General features: G+C 34.3%; 1 protein-coding gene across 6 annotated transcripts in view; it reads right to left on the minus strand.

Moving 5' to 3' along the window:
- The window catches only part of IKZF2 (IKAROS family zinc finger 2), a 166,352-nt gene that overhangs the window by 16,055 nt on the left and 129,504 nt on the right, over positions 1-20,793 (minus strand). For all 6 annotated transcript variants that reach the window (XM_037848590.1, XM_037848591.1, XM_037848589.1 and 3 more), the window contains one exon: positions 6,081-6,218. In XM_037848590.1, the coding sequence (XP_037704518.1) occupies positions 6,081-6,218 (138 nt within the window). The remainder of the gene's footprint in view (positions 1-6,080; positions 6,219-20,793) is intronic.

Raw genomic sequence — 20,793 nt, forward strand, 5'->3', positions numbered from 1 at the left:
ATTCTTTTTCTTCTTTTTTGGAAGTTTTTTTTTTTTTTTTTAATAATTCAATTTTTTTTGAGTTATATTCACAAATCATACAATCACCACAGTATACAGTCTATACTGTTCTTTGTAGATGTAATTTGAGTGTTGACTTTTTTATAAACTAGATTACATATCTGTAAGGTTTGCCATTGAGAAAAGACCTGATACATTTTCTCAAATACATAACTAACCAGAATTTTTGCTTTCATGGATTCAGGTGCAACCCATCAAAATGTTTCTGGATATATATTGCTTGAAACTCAAACAAGTTCGCTAGTTAAACTCAATAATGCATTAATGTGTGAGACATTTATCTAGGCTAAAAATATACATTCATATTGTCATAAATGTTTTCCATGCTGCTGAATTTAAAGAAAACTTTTCAGTTATCTTTTTTTTGTTTGCTGTTTGTTTTTTTGTTTTTTGTTTTTGAAGCCTTACAGTGAAGTTCGGAAAACAAGACATATTCAAAACTTATCAGTGATTGGGGCAGACAGTAAGTTTTACTAAAGCTCCACAGAGGAAGTGGTTGCTTGCTGAGGACTGGGCTTAAGGGGGCTGCATAGAACCTGACATGAACCGTGAAGAAAGGGTTAAACTTGACCAACTAGAAAAAAGTGTGCTGGATCTATTTTAGCTGGAACAGATTTCATATGGTCCCATAAAGTTGAAAAAAGTTTGGAAAGTCTTGAATTCCAGATTTATAGTTGTATCAGTAAGCACCAGGAAGCCATTAAATATTTTTGAGCAGGTATGTGTATGCATAACAGATTTTTTTAAAAAGCAGTTTTATTGAGATATATTCACACACCATACAATCCATCCAAAGTATACAATCAGTGGTTCACAGTACCATCACATGGTTGTGCATTCTTCATCACAATCAATTTTAGAACATTTCATTATAGCATTTGACAGCATTGATACTTGCTTTGGCTTCTGTGAAATCAGTTCTATTTTCCCACCCTGCCCTTATTCATCTTCATGACTCTTTTTTTCTTTTTTTCTTTCTGGGGTTACTATGACCATCTAGATGTTACACTCTATATTCACCCATATAACCTTATTAAAACTTATTACTTCATGCTACTACCTATATAATGATGGTTCCTGTATATTTTCTACCCAGGCCACTCACAAGAGCTCAAGATCTGTATTTCAGCTTCCTCCTGGACAGTTAGACTTGACTACCTCATAGGCGGCAAAAACATGTGTTCAAAACCTGAACTATTCTCTCCCCAAACTTTCTCCTGCTTTCCTAAACCCAATCACAATGAATAGCACCACTATCTATTCAGTCATCAGAGTTAGATACCTGTAGCATGTTTTTCACTCAGACTCCTGCCCCTCCTCTTCCCTATGACCTTTCTCTACATATTCACATAAAGTTTCCAAGTTTTATATTCTATACCTGCAGTTGCTCTCAATTTCACAACTTATATGTATATTCCAGGCTATATTCCACCTGAATCATTGTAACAATCCCCTGATTGGTCAACTTGACTTTTCCTTGCCCCCTCTAATCCCATCTCCCACATTTCTATCAATAAAAAGTAATGGTAAACATGTTTTTCACAAAAGAGTGGAAAATTCTTTGCTTAGCACATGGGCCCTTCCTGCTCTGTTCATGGACTATTTCTCTAGCCTTATCACCTTCCAATTTCTCTTGCCCTTACAAACTGTGCTTCAACTGCAAAAATTCTCATTGCAGGCCCTCAACCCATCATACTCTTCTACATTTCCAATTTTTCACACATGCTGTTCTCTCTATTTGAAACATCCTTCTCTATACTTACTTAGTTGGCTACCCTGTCTTTCAAAACTCCACCCAAATATGCTTTCCCTGGAAATTCCTCTTGGACATCAAGTCAGATTCAGATGTCTCCCCTCTATGCTCCCATAATGCTTATCAGAGTCTCTAATTGTTGATTCACTTTTCTATTCTTCCAATAGTTAGTTAGTAACCTAGGGCAGGGATTACATTTTATTTGACTTCATGTCTAGTATCTTTTATGCTGTGAAACCAAAAGTAAATATTCAATACATGTTTACAGAAAGATTTAATGATGGAAATGATGTCACCCTATGGAAATAAGTCAAAGATGCTTACTAGGAAGTTTGTACTTAGGATAAAGAACTTCCCTTTCAAAAAATAATCCAAAGCATAAGCCAAAGAAGATATATTCTTGCTTTAAAGTTCACTGTCTTTCGGGCTCACACTTTCATTTTATCTTTGGGCAAGGAGGGAAAAGGTAATTACATAGTTGGATTTTTAAAGCTTTTACTTCAAGCTGAACAGACCTGAAAAATCAGCATAGAGATAACTTTCAAATAATATAAATAATCTGCCATAAAACCCAATTCATTATCTTTATTTCCAAAATTATGAAGCATGAAATTCCTCCCCTTCTCTCAAAACCCACATCAACATTAACTAAGAACTTTTTATACCACTTCTTAAATATCCCTTCAGTGTTTAATTCTGTTCTCTTGTCCTGCCACTGTCTTTTCATCTTTTCTTGGCATTCTCACTCCCAGTCTCTTCACATCCCACCTCTTGTCCCAGGAAGGCATCTATCCTGTATTCAATACTGGTGGCATTTTTCTTTAGAAGATACAAATTTACTTACCTCGAAGCTTTTCAATAGTTACACTTTCAAACACTGGGTTAACATAAATTTTATATTACAGCCTACTATTTCAGTCTCATTTCCTACCACTCCTTTACCTTTAACTATGCTCAATATACAGGAGCCTGTGAAAGTTATTTCATACTTCCAAGCTTTTGCCTAAGGCAACTTATCTCCTAGAAAGCACATTTCTGTGTCCTGTCCCCATCTAGGCATTTTTTATTCATCCTTCATGCTCAGTTCAAACACTGCTGTATCTCAAAAGTTTTCCAGACAGAGAAGTCACTTCTACATCTGTGCTCCTGGAGAATTACATATACACCTTTATTAGAGCCTTGGTTAAGTTTATTTATCTTTTAAGAATATGTGTATATTTCCTAACATAAGTTTAAGGAATAAGTTGGATCTGTTTATCTTTATATCTCCTGAACATTCTGTAGAACTTGGCACATATAAAGGTCTTAATAAATGTTTCTTGAATGAAGTAAAAGAATGACTCTCTTACTTCAAACATTTCCTCACTAGAAGAGCAAACATGGGGAAGCATATGTTTTGGGAAAAAAAGGCTAGGAAATACAAATACTCTAAGATACGAAAAAAAAAATAGTAATTAGGCTCAAATATGGCAATGACAGTGATGGCAACCCCCAACCTACTGCTAAATAAAAGAAATTAATTAGGCAAGATGTAGCAGGATAGAAAAAAGAGGGAATGGGGGGAAAGCTGAATTTCATTGTGGCTCTGTTTAGAAGACATATGCCAGGCTATGTATATGAAGGTAAATGATGAACTCCAGTGGCATTTTACCCAAACATTTTTTTTCAATAGCAGGTATCCATTCCTATTCATATAGTCAATTCCCAATAGACATGTTAATAAATGAAAGAAGAGATTAAGGATAATCTCAAATTGATAATACAACACACCTAGAAAATGTACAGTATGAAAAGGCATTAATATAAATTTATGTGGTTAAAACTACAGCCAATATTTAAGAACAAATTTTGGGGTCTACAAATGATATCAAAACCTGCCTTCAACCGCCAGTCCTTGACTTTGTCTTCTGCTCTACCCAGTGTCCCAGTCTCTTTCCCTACTTTCCCCCACTCTGTTCCAGCTTCAGGGTCACCTGTAAAGGGCCTTTGCTTGTCAAGGACTAAGGAATCTGAGAAAGGGATTGACTCTGAGGACCCACCTTTTGGAAGACATGTTGCCATCCCTCACCAACCACCACCCAAATTTAGACCTGTTTTAATTTTTTGTCAGCACTAATTCTCTAATTGATTAATCTGCCATCAGAAAATTAAATGTTGATGATAATTATTTATGCACACCTTACCTTCCCTATAACAATATAAGTTCTTTTAGGAGAGACTCTATTTCTTATTCATGTGTATATGCACCACAGAGTACCATAAATAACTGTGAATAGAAAATGAATTAATCAACACACACATACAATACAATCGAATGTCAGAACTGCTATGTAGAACACTTCATAGAAAAACTAACAGTACTTCCACAGGTATTTTGGGATGCTAAGGCATGGCCCCAAATTCCATTAGCTCCCTGACTCAAGCCGACTCTAAAATAAACAATTCAAACAAATATAGTGTGCTTGGTAGGCAAAAAGAATCTCATTATAAGTTCCTCAGACCTTCTACAGAAACGTAAGAAGGCTGGACTTATTTTTGACAAAAATATTTTGTTTCATTATATCATCTCATCAATTTTATGCTAGTCAGTTCCTAGTTTTCCCATGGAAAAGGATTTTTTTAAAAAGTCTTCTGTAAACCTTAGAAAATCTTCTCTGAAGATGACCAACATTTCGAAGTATCTAAGTAAGTGTATGAGAAATAAAGGAAGTCAAATAATTTGCAGGACCAGAATTTCTCTAACGCCTAAGTCAATTATGATAAGTAACATAACTTTACAGGGGAGGGAACATTTAATGTTTCTCAAAATTTAATGCCCTCAAATGTAATAATACAAAGAATGATTTATTGGGTACTTACACACCCAGTCACATTTAATTTTCACAGCAAGCCTATGAGCAACACATTCAGACACATGAGGTCATATTGCCAGACCAGGTGTTTTGGACTCCAAAGTCCACTGTTGTAACCTCTTTGCTTTACACCCTTTGCTACCCGCATAAGCCCAGGTAATGCATGCTTGCAAGATCTAATTTATTAAGACTTGAAACACAGACAGATTTCCAAAAAATGTTATCTAATAATGAGAACAATACAAAAATATATGGACTGAATTATAGTAAATGGAATTCAACTTGTTTATTTAGATTATATAAACTATCCTTAACACAAGGCAAAACTTCAATTATTCAGGATAGCACAATAAATATTTTAAATTAAAGAAAAAATTCCAAGTCAACAACAAATAATCTGTAGCTGCCCAATAAACACTGTTCTACAGTGAGAACTATAAGAAAAGAAAAGAGAAAAAAAAAAACACAAAAAAATCCTTGCGCCGACTGTCTATAAGTCACTAAATGGATATGTATACTTTAAAAGTGACTGTAACAATCCCCAAATATACCATTTAATATTGGTCAAAACTTTTCAGTCCTGAATGAAAAAATATATAAACATACCAGTAAATTAACATTTTTGTGTGAATTTTTATGAATAATAAAATCAATCAGTGTAAAAATATAATTAGGACAACAAGATAGACTCCCCAGATCTAAAGAACTGAAATACATTACTTTCCCTTTGTAAGGCTGATTTACTAACATTAATTTTTCAGATATAGAGAATTATTAGTCAATAAACCTTAGGAGCTGTCTTCCTGTCACTGTGTATTGTGAATATCAGGAAATTTTGCTTGGGTTTTGATTTTTGCACAGGGAGGTAGCACTGATGCCTAATTTTGGTTACATTTTTCCCCACACATGTAGAAAGTGACATCAGTAATTTCACAGATAATCACAAGACAGACAGGAGAAATTTTAACTTGTATCACCAATCACTAACATAAGAGAGATGAAAAACTATGCAAATAAACCATTCATTTTTTTTTTTTTTGGAAACCTTTAGACTTATGTGGAACCATCTCTAACAGTTTGGTGTAGCCAAACGAACAGAAGTTAGTAAACAGTACCACTTCCTTTGGTGTATTTAAGTTTGGCTGCCATTACTTACATTAATTTCAAACATATGTCATTAAAAATAATTTGGGAGTATCACAAAAACTCTTTGTGCTTGTTTGCAAAGTATCTCAAAGCTCAATTCCTTTTAATCCATAAGAAGATAATCCCACAGAAAGTTAAGGTGATCTAAAATTGTTTTAAATAGAATATGATTTTATCTTCAGCTTCAAGGGTAGAGGGAACTATTATCCACCAAAAAAAAAAAAGGTAATATAGGATGAATGTAAATGGTGAATGCCGTTTTTACCCACCATGGTGACTCATGACCTGGCCAGCAGCCTCCATGCTGACGTTCTGGAGATAGTTGTGGCAGCGTTCCTTGTGCTCCTCCAGTGAACTGCGCTGCTTGTAGCTTCGTCCACAGTAGTTGCACTTGTGAGGTTTACCAACTGTGAAGAGAACTCAGAGTTAGTGTGCTGTCAGTCTCATCCTCAGCAAAATTAAAAAGTAACGTTCAGAGTCTGGAGGAAGCATTCCTATGCTTTCTAGACTTAAATCTCTTCCTTCTCCAAACTCCGATTTAGGTAAGAAAAGATAACACATTTCTACCAAAACTAAAACACAGCAAGAAGACAGGCAGATCGTATCTCTGACAATAGAGGAAATACTGAATCAAATTCATGCTCTGACTGTATCCCAAACCATGAGGGACTGATGATTGATCTTCAAATTATCTGACTCTTAACACTAACATTTACTCTTACACAATTCTCTCTCTCAGCTTTGACTCATTGAAAAGACAAATCAGGAGTGCCCTAGATACATGATGAGAATGATTTTTTTTTTCTTAGTAAGGGGAGGGAATTTTACTGAAGAAAATGTAATAACTCAAAATACTACTGTTTAATACAAAGAGATTATTCATGGACACTAAATTTAAAAAACACTGAAGTGATGAGATGAAGTACAGATAAAAGCAGAGAGTTTCTCTTTCCTTTCCGTCTTGTTAACAACTCTTCATACATGCAAAATTTTTAGACAGCTCTAAGTAGATTCTCCCTGATCAGCACTGCTCTTCTAACACCAAGAATTAACCTACTAGGTGCTCTGAGTCAGGATTATTAACAGTAACTACTGAAGCCCTAGACATTTAGTTACACAATGTTGATACTGACATTTTCCAATACATCTCACATTCAGGAAATGAATTATCTTAGTACTCTTGGTAAATACTATGATACCCATGCATACACCTAAAAGTTTTGATTAAAAAAACAGTCACCTGTATGGAAAGAGGCATGTTTTAAAGTATGACTATTGTAAGAATATCACAGGGTGCTTTGATTCTTGGTTTTGAATGGGTATAGAACAACATAAACACAAGATGGTATGTGCTAAAGCTCTCAGTTGCAGGGCCAGATATGAGTCAGGCCAATGTTTCTTAGTAGATTCCCATAGGAATCAGTTTGCTCAGAGAACAGAAAACTCTTTTTTCATAGCATCCCTAGAGTCAGGGATAGCATCCCTAAGTCTAGTCAACTTACAAACCCATGCTATAATACTGGTCACAAGAGGAACTGAAATACTGTAACAAGGCAAGGTATTCATAACTGTCTAAAAGTTTCACTATGTTGATTAAAAAAGAAACTTTAGATTATATTTGAGTTATACATAAAACTAACATTATATGTATATATATTTTGTAGATTATCTTAAACAAATGCTACTTAGGTCACGATTAGTCTTATTTTAAAATATTAGGCAAAGTTGTTTCTCTCTAGTTTTCAGAAACAAGAATTTTGGGGAAGTAGAAACCAGGCAGCTGTATATATTGTGTAGAGTTTAAATCACTATGTGAGAACATAGAAAAGTACAATAAAATATTTTTAGCCAAAAACATTTAGTGAAATAACATTAATATGTTTACACATACTTGCAATCTAAGACTCATATTGCAGTTCTTGCTATTACCTATTACCATCACTGAATTTTGAATTATTCTGTGCCGTTACTCTAGAAATAGTGATGAATTTGCACTGAACAAGTCAACTAACCATTAATATGTATCAAGCACTTATACTGTAGTTATTAGCCCACTGTAAAATAGTTCAGTCATCTCTCATCTTCCCTGAGATTAGTCTTTTGCATTGTGTCCTATACCTTTGTTTTACTGTGAAAATATCTTCCTATACTTTCTTCTACTTTATTCCTACTAGCAATGTTTATACTTTCTTAATTTAATTGAAACATGATTTCCTTCAACTCCCCTTGGCTCACAACCCTCTAAAAACTCCCAACTCACCTGATAAGGAGGAAAAGACAGTGTACTTTTACTGCTTTCAACTCATTATTTTACCACCCTCATTTTTGAAGTCTACCCGATCTGTTTTACTTCAGCTCCTCTCATTTTATTATCTATTTATTCTGAAACATCACTCCTTCCTCTTCATCCCATCCTTCTTCTTTGTGAGTTTAACAGTGATTTCAGTAATTGTTCTAAAAGTATAACCACAGTTTTTCCAAACCTTTATCTCCAAAAATCCACATACTTGGTGACATGTTAGATTTTTTTTTAAAATTCAATTTTATTGAGATATATTCACATACCATACAGTCATCCAAAGTGCACAATCAGTTGTTCACAGTACCATCATATAGTTGTGCATTTGTCACTACAATCTATTTTTAAACATTTTCATTACTCCCCCCAAAATAAAAATAAGAATAAAAATTAAAATAAAAAAGAACACCAAACCATCCCCACCATCACCCCTATTATTCATTTAATTTTTATCCCCATTTTTCTGCTCATTTGTCCATACACTGGATAAAGGGAGTGTGAGCCACAAGGTTTTCATAATCACATGGTCACACAGTGTAAGCTATATAGTTATACAGTCATCTTTAAGAATCAAGGCTACTGGGTTGCAATTCAACAGTTTCAAGTATTTCCTTCTAGCTATTCCAATACAGTAAAAACTAAAAAGGAATATTTATATAACATATAAGAGTAACCTCCAGAATGACCTCTTGACTCCATTTTAAATCTCTTAGCCACTAAAACTTTATTTTGTTTCATTTCTAACATATTTGTACATTTTATCACAATTGTTGAATACTCTAGATTTCACCAAGTTACACAGTCCCAGTCTTTATCTTTCCTCCTTTCTTGTGGTGTCTCACATGCTCCCCACCTTCCTCTCTCATCCATATTCATAGTTATCTTTGTTCAGTATACTTACATTGTTGTGCTACCATCTCCCAAAATTGTGTTCCAAACCACGCACTCCTGTCTTCTATCACCCTGTAGTGCTCCCTTTAGTATTTCCTGTAGGGCAGGTGTCTTATTCACAAAGTCTCTCATTGTCTGTTTGTCAGAAAATATTTTGAGCTCTCCCTCATATTTGAAGGACAGCTTTGCTGGATATAGGATTCTTGGTTGGCGGTTTTTCTCTTTCAGTATCTTAAATGTATCACACCACTTCCTTCTTGCCTCCATGGTTTCTGCTGAGAGATCCGCACATAGTCTTATTAAGCTTCCTTTGTATGTAACGGATCACTTTTCTCTTGCTGCTTTCAGGATTCTCTCTGTCTTTGACATTTGATAATCCGATTATTAAGTGTCTCGGTGTAGGCCTATTCATATCTCTTCTGTTTGGAGTACACTGCGCTTCTTGGATCTGTAATTTTATGTCTTTCATAAGAGATGGGAAATTTTTATTAATTATTTCCTCTATTATTGCTTCTGCCCCCTTTCCCTTCTCTTCTCCTTCTGGGACGCCAATGATACGTACATTATTGTACTTTGTTTCATCCTTGAGTTCCCGGAGACGTTGCTCATATTTTTTCATTCTTTTCTCCATCTGCTCCTTTGCGTGTAGGCTTTCAGGTGTTTTGTTCTCCAGTTCCTGAGTGTTTTCTTCTGCCTCTTGAGATCTACTGTTGTATGTTTCCATTGTGTCTTTCATCTCTTGTGTTGTGCCTTTCATTTCCGTAGATTCTACCAGTTGTTTTTTTGAACTTTTGATTTCTGCCATATATATGCCCAGTATTTCCTTTACAGACTCTATCTCTTTTGCAGTATCTTCTCTAAACTTTTTGATTTGATTTAGCATTAGTTTAAATTCCTGTATCTCAGTTGAAGTGTACGTTTGTTCCTTTGACTGGGCCATAACTTTGTTTTTCTTAGTGTAGGTTGTAATTTTCTGTTGTCTAGGCATGGTTTCCTTGGTTATCCAAATCAGGGTTTCCCAGACCAGAACAGGCTCAGGTCCCAGAGGGAAGAAATATTCAGTATCTGGTTTCCCTGTGGGTGTGTCTTAGAAAATTGCTCCACCCTTTGATGCCTCAGGTCACTGTGCTTTTCTGCCCAGCAGGTGATGCCTGTTAGCCTCTAATTCTTGACTGGTGTGAGGAGGTGTAGCCCTGTTCCCCCAGGCTCTGGGGTCTGGTTCTGAATGGAAAGGGCCCTACCCCTTTCCTCCTAGAGAAGACAGACCCGCCAGGTGGAGGTCATTAGCATTTCAATGGTCTTGCTCTCTACTTGTGCTGTCTCCACCCTTCCCCGAGTCACAGCCCTGGAAACTGAAAATGACTGGGGCTTTCTCCACTGAGCCGAAAAAGAAACAGATAGTCCCCTTCAGACCCAGTCCAAGGCGACCCTCCGGCTCTCCAAGGTCAGTTGTCACCCAAAGCCTCTGTCTGTTTTTTGGGGATTCGTACCTGTAGTGAGCAGTTCACACTCGCTACTTAAAACCCCAGTTGGAGCTCAGCTGAGCTATATTCGCTTTCTGGGAGAGAGCTTCTCTCTGGCACCACGAGGCTTTGCAGCTTGGGCTATGGGGGAGGGGGTCTCATGACTTGGATCCGCAGGTTCTACTTACAGATTTTATGCTGTGTTCTCGGGCATTCCTCCCAATTCAGGTTGGTGTATGATGAGTGGATGGTCTCGTTTGTCCCCCCGCAGTTATTCTGGATTATTTACTACTTGTTTCTGGTTTTTTGTAGTTGTTCCAGGGGGACTACTTAGCTTCCACTCCTCTCTATGCTGCCATCTTGCCCCGCCTCGACATGTTAGATTTTGACATCTCTTCTATCTCCAAGAAATTTGCTCTGGAAATGCTCCCCTTTATCCTTCAACCTTTCTCATTTATTCAGTACACATTTAATAAAAGCCTCCTATGGACTAACACTGTGATGAGACTGGAATCAAAAGTTGAAAACAAATTCTCATGGTTCCTGAATTCATGCAACTGACAGTTTTGTGAGGAAAATAGAAATTTAAAAAATATACAAACAATATATTACAAATTGTGTTAAGGCCTACAAAGCAAAATAATGAGATGCTAGTATAATATGGAGAACATAATTTAGTTTGAGAAACTTTGACCAGAAGGTTTGTCTGAGGTAGGAACATTTGGGCTGGTAACTGAAGAAGAAATAGAAGTTAGCCAGAACATGGCTTATGTGTATGTGTGCGTGTGTTTGTGTGTTATTTCAGGACTCCTGGAAAATATCATCATTTCTATCTATTTGTCCTCACTTAGTTTAGCTCCTTCAAAGTCTGCCTTACTACTCTTTCAAAGATTGTTTTCAAAGACCAGCAACAATGTCTGTCAAAATCAATGGCTCTACGATACTCATAAGTTCATTTCCATCAGATCCTTGACAATATTTCTTAAAATTTAAGTTCATGAAAACATTGTCGATACTTGCTGCCTATATATGATGAGCTGCTCTCTATAATATATATATAAATTAGGAGCTAATATATATAACACATTAACAGAAAAGGACACAAGTAATTTTATTTTATAATGGTCAATATTATCATCATTATTATTACACAATCTCACCATGTGATATACCTTTATTTTAATATTATAGAAACATTTTTTGCAAAGTTATCAATAGTCTCAGAAGCACTAAATCAAGTGGAATTTTCTCAATTCTAATCCTTCCTAATTTCTTGGTCACTACCAAATCTTCTGTTTCTTTAGTCTCCTCTCTTAGCTTCTGGGATACAAGATTCTGTTTCCTACCTACACTGATTTCTCAACCTCTTCCTCCCTTGTAAATATATACGATCCACCAGATTCTGTTGGTATAGTACTCTTCCTCATTTTTCTCTAGATTAAGATCTCATTTCTATCAAGTGTCCACATAATGCCTGGAATAATTTCCTGTTCTTGTAAGCTCTTACTCATCATTCAAACCTATTAAACATGATCATGGTAAATCCTTTCCATATAATCAAGAAAAGAGAATAAGGACACAACCTTCTCCTCTGGACTCTGACAGCACTCTGTTCGTACCCTGTTGATATATTACTTATAATTCCATTGTAATTACTTGCAATCTATTTTCCAATACCAGACAATGCTCCACCAAGCCAGAGATCATGTTTTACTCAATTGTGAATTAACAATACTTAGGTAGTTACAGGAGACAATATATATTTGCTGAATGAATGCGGTTCAAGTTATACTTCCAAGTGCCCACTGAGATCCAACATTCAAGATATCCAAAATGATCTTCCTCCACAAAACTGTCTTTTTATTCTCACTACCCTTCTGTGCTAGTGTGAACACTCTCCTAATAATCCAGACTCATAGCAGTGCAGCTTTCCCTTAGAAATTTGAAGGTTTGTTCCACTGAAATGCTAACTGCCAAAATTGTTTTTTAAAAGTCTGATGCAAGTATAACTCTATATGTGACTTATTTAGTTGAAAACTCTTAGTACCTTCTGTTTGTCCCTGGCATTCTGAAAATTCTGAAATCTGTATTATGTGTCTCTGGTCTAATGTCTCTAATTTAGATATTTGCCCTTCAGTTCTTGAGAAGTGTTATATATATAATGGTTGTATATTACATACTATTTCACATACATCATATAAAAATTTCTATATGTATACATATAACACATGTATACAGATAATATATAGAGATAATATACATAATTATTACAATTGTCAAATTTTTTTTTCTACCTCTCTCTGTCCTCACTTACTGGAACTGCTGTTGTTTGATGTTAGACTCTGGATTGAGTCTCTAAATTTCTTCTCTTTTTTCTCATATTGTCCATTCTTTTGTCATTCTGTTTTACTTTCAGAAAAATTCTGCAGCTTTATCTTTGAATCTTTCTACTGAATGCTTCCTTCTGGCTATCTACATTTTAATTTGTGTAAGCTTTTTCCTATTTTGTTATTCTTTTAAAAAAATATCCCTGCTCTTATTTCATGGGTGCAATGACTTTTTTGATCTACTTGACCATGATTTTAAGTTTAAACCTATTATTTTCTCTAGGTATAACATCTGTTTCCTCAGATTTATTTTTTCCTTTTTATATTGCTCTCTGTATTGGGGAGTTTCCTCAACTGTCTGGTGACTGAACATTTGTTGTCCATTCACACTTAAGCGTGAGGCACCACAAAGCTCAATGGAAGCTCAGGAAGTATAAGTGATGTTTGTGATCTATGGGGCACTGTAGGGTGGGTAGGTAATGAACTAACCTTATTATCATCAGACTCCCAAATATTAGTATCCATAGGTCTTTTCTCTGGTGCCTTTTGATTTCTTTAGAGGAGATGCCTCCAATTTCCAGCCTCAAGGGGAATATGAGCCTGGATATCAGTATTCTGGAAGTAAGGCTATGGCCAGGGATTTACATTTTCAATCACAGTCTTTTTTTTAATAATCTCCCTGCTTTAAATCTTTTGTTTTATCCCCACCCTCTACTTTGCTAGAATCTCTAAATCAGAACCTATCAATTTCTCCAAGGAATAAGTGTTTATTTCCTGTAAGGTGAGGGAAGATTCGTTGGTTTGCCACAAAGTCTGGGAGAATGACTCTGTAGGTCTATTTTGAATACAGATTTTGACCAGCTCCTTAATACTTTTTTTGGAACTTCAACCTTGCCTTCAATAGTCCTTTTTACTCCAAGCTCAGAGATTTTTTTCAGGATTCTTTGGTACAAATTAGCTTGCTACTCATCCTTTATTTCCTTCTGTGGTTACTAAAGTTTCCAGATTCCTCTGTTTTATTAAGTCTGTTACCATGCTATCTGCTTTACATCTTCCTCCAGGATGCTGTTCTATTCTTTCCCATTCTCTTTGATATTATAGATTTATACTTGTGTAGACATAGGTGCATGGAGAGAAATAGAAAGCCTAGCCACCAAAAAATAAATTCAGTATTTTTAAGCCAGTGTAGTTTGTGGAAATGTAAAATTGCACACCTCTTATCTATTCTATTCTATATTTATTTAACTGGTCATGGTAATACAAAATTTCCTACCTATAATCACCACATATACTTTAGCATAACTTTTTTGCAGTGTTTCTCAAAATGTGGACTGTAGACTATCCACATGAGAATTCGCTAGAGCATTTGTTAAAATGCAGATTCTTGGGACCAATGCTGGTCCTCTAATTTCTGGGGGTGGTATCCTGAAGTCTTCATGTTTAACAAGCTTCTCAGGGACTGCTTCTATATTGAAGTTGAAAAACAATAGCTCTATTGAAAATCATAAATTACTATGGTCTCTTAAGTCTGGAACCAAGTTAAAAATTCTTTTTAAGGTGAAGAATATCTTTCCTAACCCTACTATACTGATCTTAATTTTAATATTGGAGAAATTTAAATGAACTTTGCTTTGTAATTTGGGGAATAAAATCTGAAAAACCCTTGGATGAAGTAATTACATTTAAATTTACTATTGATAATAATTTTTAAAAAGTAATATTTATTTTAGTATGTGAGTTTATTATTGTAATGATGATCATTTATTTTGAGGAGCAATCCAGTTTCACCTAAACTTTGCATCAATTCTATTTCAAACTGACCTATGTGTCTGAATTGTAAAATGCAAGTAATTGACCAATTTCCCTTAGATTGTAAATTGTGTTGCTGCTTTTTTCAGAGAGCTATAGTGTTATTTCACATTAGAAATAACAGCATGGGAACTAATAATCTCCACTATAAAAGATAAATGCTTTGCCAGGATGTTGATTGTGGGAGTTGGACTATCTTTTCCACTTCCCACACCACGTTAAGTGCCAACTGGAATACGTTGTCAGAAGACAGCTAAATCCACTGATTCATCTTTTTTCAGCTATAACTTTGAGAACTCTTGGAAAAACGACAGAAAGAGAGGTGGAAAGGGAAAGCAGTTGCTTTAGAGTTGTCACTTTCCTGACTTGCTAAGATTCAAATAGGGCTCAATCACATGTTTTACACTGTCACTTCCAACCAACCATCTTCCTCACAAGTATTCTCTGTCCCTGAATTCTTTTGGGTGATAATACATGTAGATTTTTATTTTTCAAAAAGCTTTATTGAAAAAGCTTTATTGAAATAAAATTTACATAAAATAAAATCCATTCATTTTAAGTGTACAATTTAAGGAGTATGAAAGTGTATATAGTTGTGTAACTACCACCACAATTAAGAAATAAAAAATTTCCATCACTTCAAAAAGGTTCCTTATGCCCCTCTGCAGTCAATTCTCTTCCTCCACACATGTCCACCTCAACCGCACATATATACTTAAGTTTATCTGTTAGTATTTAATATTTTTGGATGCTGTAATTAATGACATTGCTTTCTATCTCCAATTTGCCATTGTTTATTGCCAGCATTTAAAATACACTTAATATCTTTATATCAACCTTGTAAATTCAACCTTAATAAACTCACTCAGTTCTTTTAGTAGATTCCTTAATATATCTTACATAGGTGATTGTATCACCTAAAAATACAGTTTTACTTCTTCCTTTCCAATCTGCATGTCTTTTATTTCTTTCTTTGCCTTATTCCATTGACTAAACCCTGCAGCACAATGCTGAATGGAAGTGTTGAGAGCAGACATTCTTGCCTCGTTCCTGATCTTAAGTCATCTATGTTCAAGAGGGCTATTGCTATAGTTTTCTTTTCTTGTAATAGCTTTGGTTTTGGTATCAGGATAATGCAGGACACATGGAATTCATAGGGAAGCATTCTTCCTCGTTCTATTTTCTGGAAGAATTAGTATTATTTCTTCCTTAAATGTTTGACATAGTACACCAATGAGACTGTCTGGAGTTTTCTTTGTAGGAAGATTTTTTAAGTACAATTTCAATTCCTGGAATAAATACAGGGCTCTTCTGAGTATCCATTTTTTCTTGAATAAGTTTTGATAATTTCTACTTTTCATGAAATTTGTCCATTTCATCTAAGTTGTTGAAGTTTTTGTTCATAACACTGCTCTATCATGCTTTCAATAGCTACATGATTTTTAGTGTTGTCCTATTTTCATTCTTGATATTGGTAAACTGTGCTATTTCTATACTGGTCAGTCTGGCTAGAGGATCATCTATTTTACTGATCTTTTCATAGAATTAGCTTTTGATTTCATTGATTATTCTCTATTATTTTCTGTTGTCTTTTTCACTGTGATCTAGTTTTCTTTGTTATTATTTCCTTCCTTTTGCCTGCTTCAGGTTTAATTTTTTCTACCCTTACAATTTCTTAAAAAGGAAGCTTACATCATTAGTTTGAGACCTTTCTTTTTTTCTAATATAAGCATTTAATGATATACATTTTCCTCTAAGCACCACTTCTACTCGCATCATGTTTACATTTTTCTCTATATTCTAGAACATATGGAACATGCTATTCTCTGCTAATCCTATCATTTGATCACTTCTGGGTCTGTTTCTACTGACTGATTTTTCTCCTGATTATGGGTAATATTTTATTTCTTATTTGAATATCTGTAAATTTTTTAATGGGATGATGAATATTGTGAACTTTGCATTAGTGCATTCTAGATTTTGTTGTATTCCTTTAAAATATTTGTTTTAGTATGCAATTATATTACTTGGGATCAGTTTGATCCTTTTGAAGTTTGTTTTTATTTTTTGTTAAGGCAGGCCCAGAGTATGCAGGGCTAATTTAGGCAATACCCTTCTCAGGAGTTTACTCAATGCCCCAAACATTGCAAGTTCTTTCTACTTTGGCAGGTAAAAATGAACTATTCCTAGTCCTGTTTGAGCCCCAGGAATTGTTTGGTCTACTGCTTTCTGGTGTCTCCTTTACTAGCTTAAGGTAGTTTCCTCTCAAATATAAGTAGACCAGTATTTAGCCAAAGAGTAAAGGGGACTCCGTAAATATCCAGAGCTTTTTATATGCAGCAGCCTTCTCTCTGATACTCTTCCCTGCAAACTCTAACCACCTTATTCTTTCTGGACTCTGATCTCTGTCTCCTCAATTCAGCAAGACTGCCCAGCACTGTTTGGGCTTGCTGTCCCTGAGCTATGGCCTGGAAACTCCTCCAGAAAATAAACTGGGGCAATTATAAGACTCAGCACCTTTGTTCTCCTTCTCTCAGGGATGATAGTCCTGCACTGTCTGTTAACTGTCTAAAAATCATTTAATATATATTGTCTGGTGTTCTTGTGTGTAAAGCAGGAAAGTAAATCTGATCCTGATACTTCACCATAGTTGGAAGCAAAAGTTCACTAATATCTTTTAATTGATTTGAATATCAAGAAAGTTACACTAACTTCATAAGTTTTATTACCAATGCGATTCAGGTAACAGAAATAAAGTTTGTTATAAATATGATTCTTAGAAAATGAGCTAAAATAAAATACTAAGGACCCTGAAGATAGCAGGGTATTACCAACTACATGAACATTTAACATACAGTCTTTTCTTTGACATGTTGTTCCTCACAAAAATGCTACACTAGCAAGAAAGGAAAAATTATGGATATCATCTGTCAAAGATGTAGATATACATTACTGACCTAAGTAATGATTTACACATTGAAGATTCAGGAAAGAAAATTTGACAATCCTACCAACTATTCCATTACAATAAATCTTGCTTGCATTTGTTGGTATTTTTTCCATCTATCTTTAGAAGGAATTAGAAATAAGAAATACCTGATCCTATACTCCTCATAAAAACCCCATATGTGTACATAAAAAGAAGAGCAAATTGCAGAGCCATAAAGAATTTTGAAATTGGAAAGTTTACCACAATGCAGAGTGTGTTATGAAAGTATATAGTATGACCAAGTCTTGGTTTCTTACATTTTCTTGAAATACGTCACTTCAAGAGTTTTTCTAATGAAACCTATAAAACAAATTGCAATAGCACTGATACACAGGGCAAATGTATTGTCCTTTAAATAGATGTGTGTATGTTTACACATATAGAAACATACAATGATACACATATCTATATAGAGAAAATATATTTACCATTTGTCCTAGCATATATAAAATCAGCAATAGAATATTATGTATATATCACATTCATTTTCCTTTTATAAAATCAAATGTATCTATTTTTTCTACAGATATTTCTTGTGCAAAAAATGGAGTCTGATATCTGATTTTACTGGCAATTGTTTATAGACTTATAAACTAATCTGAAGATAAGCTCTGACATATAGGGCAACTGACATAATTTTTTTTCAGTACTTTAGAACTCATAAGATATAGTTGGAATTAGTGAGCTGTTTTATTATATGAATTCAGTATGAGCTATTTTAAGCTTTTTGATCCTTATTGCTATACTGGTGCCTCCCCTCAAAATATTTTGCTAATTTATATTCTCACAAGTAGTACATGAGAGAGCTACTTGACCAGACCCTCACCAACAATAAGCAGTCTCATTAAAATAAAATTTTCTGCTAATCTGTTAGGCCTGTGGTCCTTGAACTGTACCAAGAAACTATAGGGCACTGAAGGAAACTCTGAGGGACACTGCGGAGTATTTTAAATTTTTGAGGGAGACAATGATTTTGGTCCTTGTTAGAAAACCATGAAAAGTTCTTGCATACAGTTTTAACATTAGATCACACTACATTACTTTCAATGACATCATATCTTGGTGAAGCTGGGTTATAGCAGTTGCTGTGATACAGGGCAAGTACTGTGTGAAAAACAATACGCAGCAGGAAATGAGGTGGTGGTATTCAATCTGATTCCAGCATTTGGGAAGTTGTGCAGTGCCCGACAAGATGTGGAATCCCATTAGTAAATAATTGTGGCTATTGAAGAATAAAAAACAAAACAAAACACTATTTTACTTTCAACTTGTGATTATTATTTTTTAAATGGCTACTAAATTGTTAGGACAGAAATACTTATTAAGTAGGTTAGGGCTAACTATTTAATAAACAAAACTGTTGGGTATTTGTTTTTGGCCAAAATACACTATGAAAAATTATTGAGACACTAAGGGTATTGTGAATCAAGGAAGTTTGGGAACCTCTGTGCTAGACAATATAATATAATTTGTATTTCTTTAAATGTGCATTAGTGAAACATCATTAAACAAACACATTTATTAGACATTTATATGCCTTCCTTTCAATGTATTTATTCATTACATTTTCCTACTTATCAGTTATGACCACATTGCTGCTTTCTCATCAATTTGCTCAATCTTCATATATATTAATGCTAATAACCCTGTCTGACTTATTTCATGTAAATATTAAATTTGTTATGCTTTCTTGATGTTTGAAGATTTTAAATTTTCATGAGATCAAAACTGTTGATGTTTTTTCCCATTGTGATTTATTTTACTGTTCTATTTTTTTTTAATTCTGCCTGATACAGATTTTTTTTTGGTAAATACCTACATCTATTTTCCTCACAATCTTTATGACTAGATTCTTAATAACTCTAGAATTTTTCTGATAAAATATTTAAGTGATAAGAGAACATTTTAGAGAGGAAAAAGAACCCTTCTTGAAAAATGAGTTATTTTTTCAAAGAACTTCTGTTATACTCAGTTTAGTATCATTAGGTGTCTGTCAAGAAATACTGTAGTAAAATAACTTTTATATCACTAGACAGAGTTTACCAACAGCAGTGGAGGTGGGGTTGGGATGAATATTAAATGCCCAAATAAGTCTGTGAAACACTATATTTAATGTGGATTTCTTAGAGATTCACAAAGTACATGAGCATATCAAAGGTTCTTTTGGCTTTCAGATTAACTGAAAAAGGAAGCAGACAAACCTGTTTAACCCAATGTTTCCCTATATTCACTACAGAACTATTTTTCCTTTTTAATAAATATTAATTTCCAAAGTAAATATTTTTTCTGTGGATACACTGTACCATAATAAAACAGGTACACACTGCCAGCATTGGTGCACTGTACTGTTCTTTTATAGAATTTGCCAAGTATTGCGCAAGAACATATAATCCCTATAACACTAATTTAACAAACATTTATTGAGCACTACAGTGTCCTATGTACTAGGTTCTAGGTGCTATGGATATGGCAGTGAACAAGACAGAAATTACATTACTTAACATTCAAGCATTTCCATGTGCTTTATAATATAACATGAATTTTTTAATTAAATAAAAACCTTCATAAATAGGATAGACTTTAAATAAAAAACATCAAAGGCATTTGAAAGCAAAATAATGTACTTTCTATTTTCAGCTCATTGTGGAAAAAAATAGGCACAATTCAATAAAGAAAAGTCTCACATAAGGTTATTTTCATAAGAGTGTAGATTGCTAGCATCTACTTTTCTATCACTTTAAGTAATAGGTTTTCATCAGATTTCTTGACCTGAACTCCTGAAATAAGTAAGCTAAAATAAAAATGGAGTTAAACAAAATTAACATTTTAAAATATTTTGATAGTGTAACAGTTATGCTTTCAAGATTCTTTTTATCACCTAAAATGCCATAATTACTGGCTATTTTTATATTTGTTTATAAAATAATTTCAAATACAATGCTTAAATCCCACAGAGTTTTCTCAACAGTGTTAAAAAGATATATAGGCCAATTCATTTTTTCATACCACGGATATTTGCTAAGTGCCTACAATGTAGTAGGTACAACCATAATAATAAACACAATTTTCATAAAATATTGAACTCAGAGGGATGTCCACTTCTCTCATGGCAAATACAACAATTAATAATTTAACTAACTGATTGACTGATGAGTATAAAAAAAGGAGCTGTAGAAATTAAAAATGTGCAAAAAATTATAAAGG

Source organism: Choloepus didactylus, chromosome 9 (genome assembly GCF_015220235.1).
Source record: "Choloepus didactylus isolate mChoDid1 chromosome 9, mChoDid1.pri, whole genome shotgun sequence".
NCBI classification, from domain to species: Eukaryota; Metazoa; Chordata; class Mammalia; order Pilosa; family Megalonychidae; genus Choloepus; species Choloepus didactylus.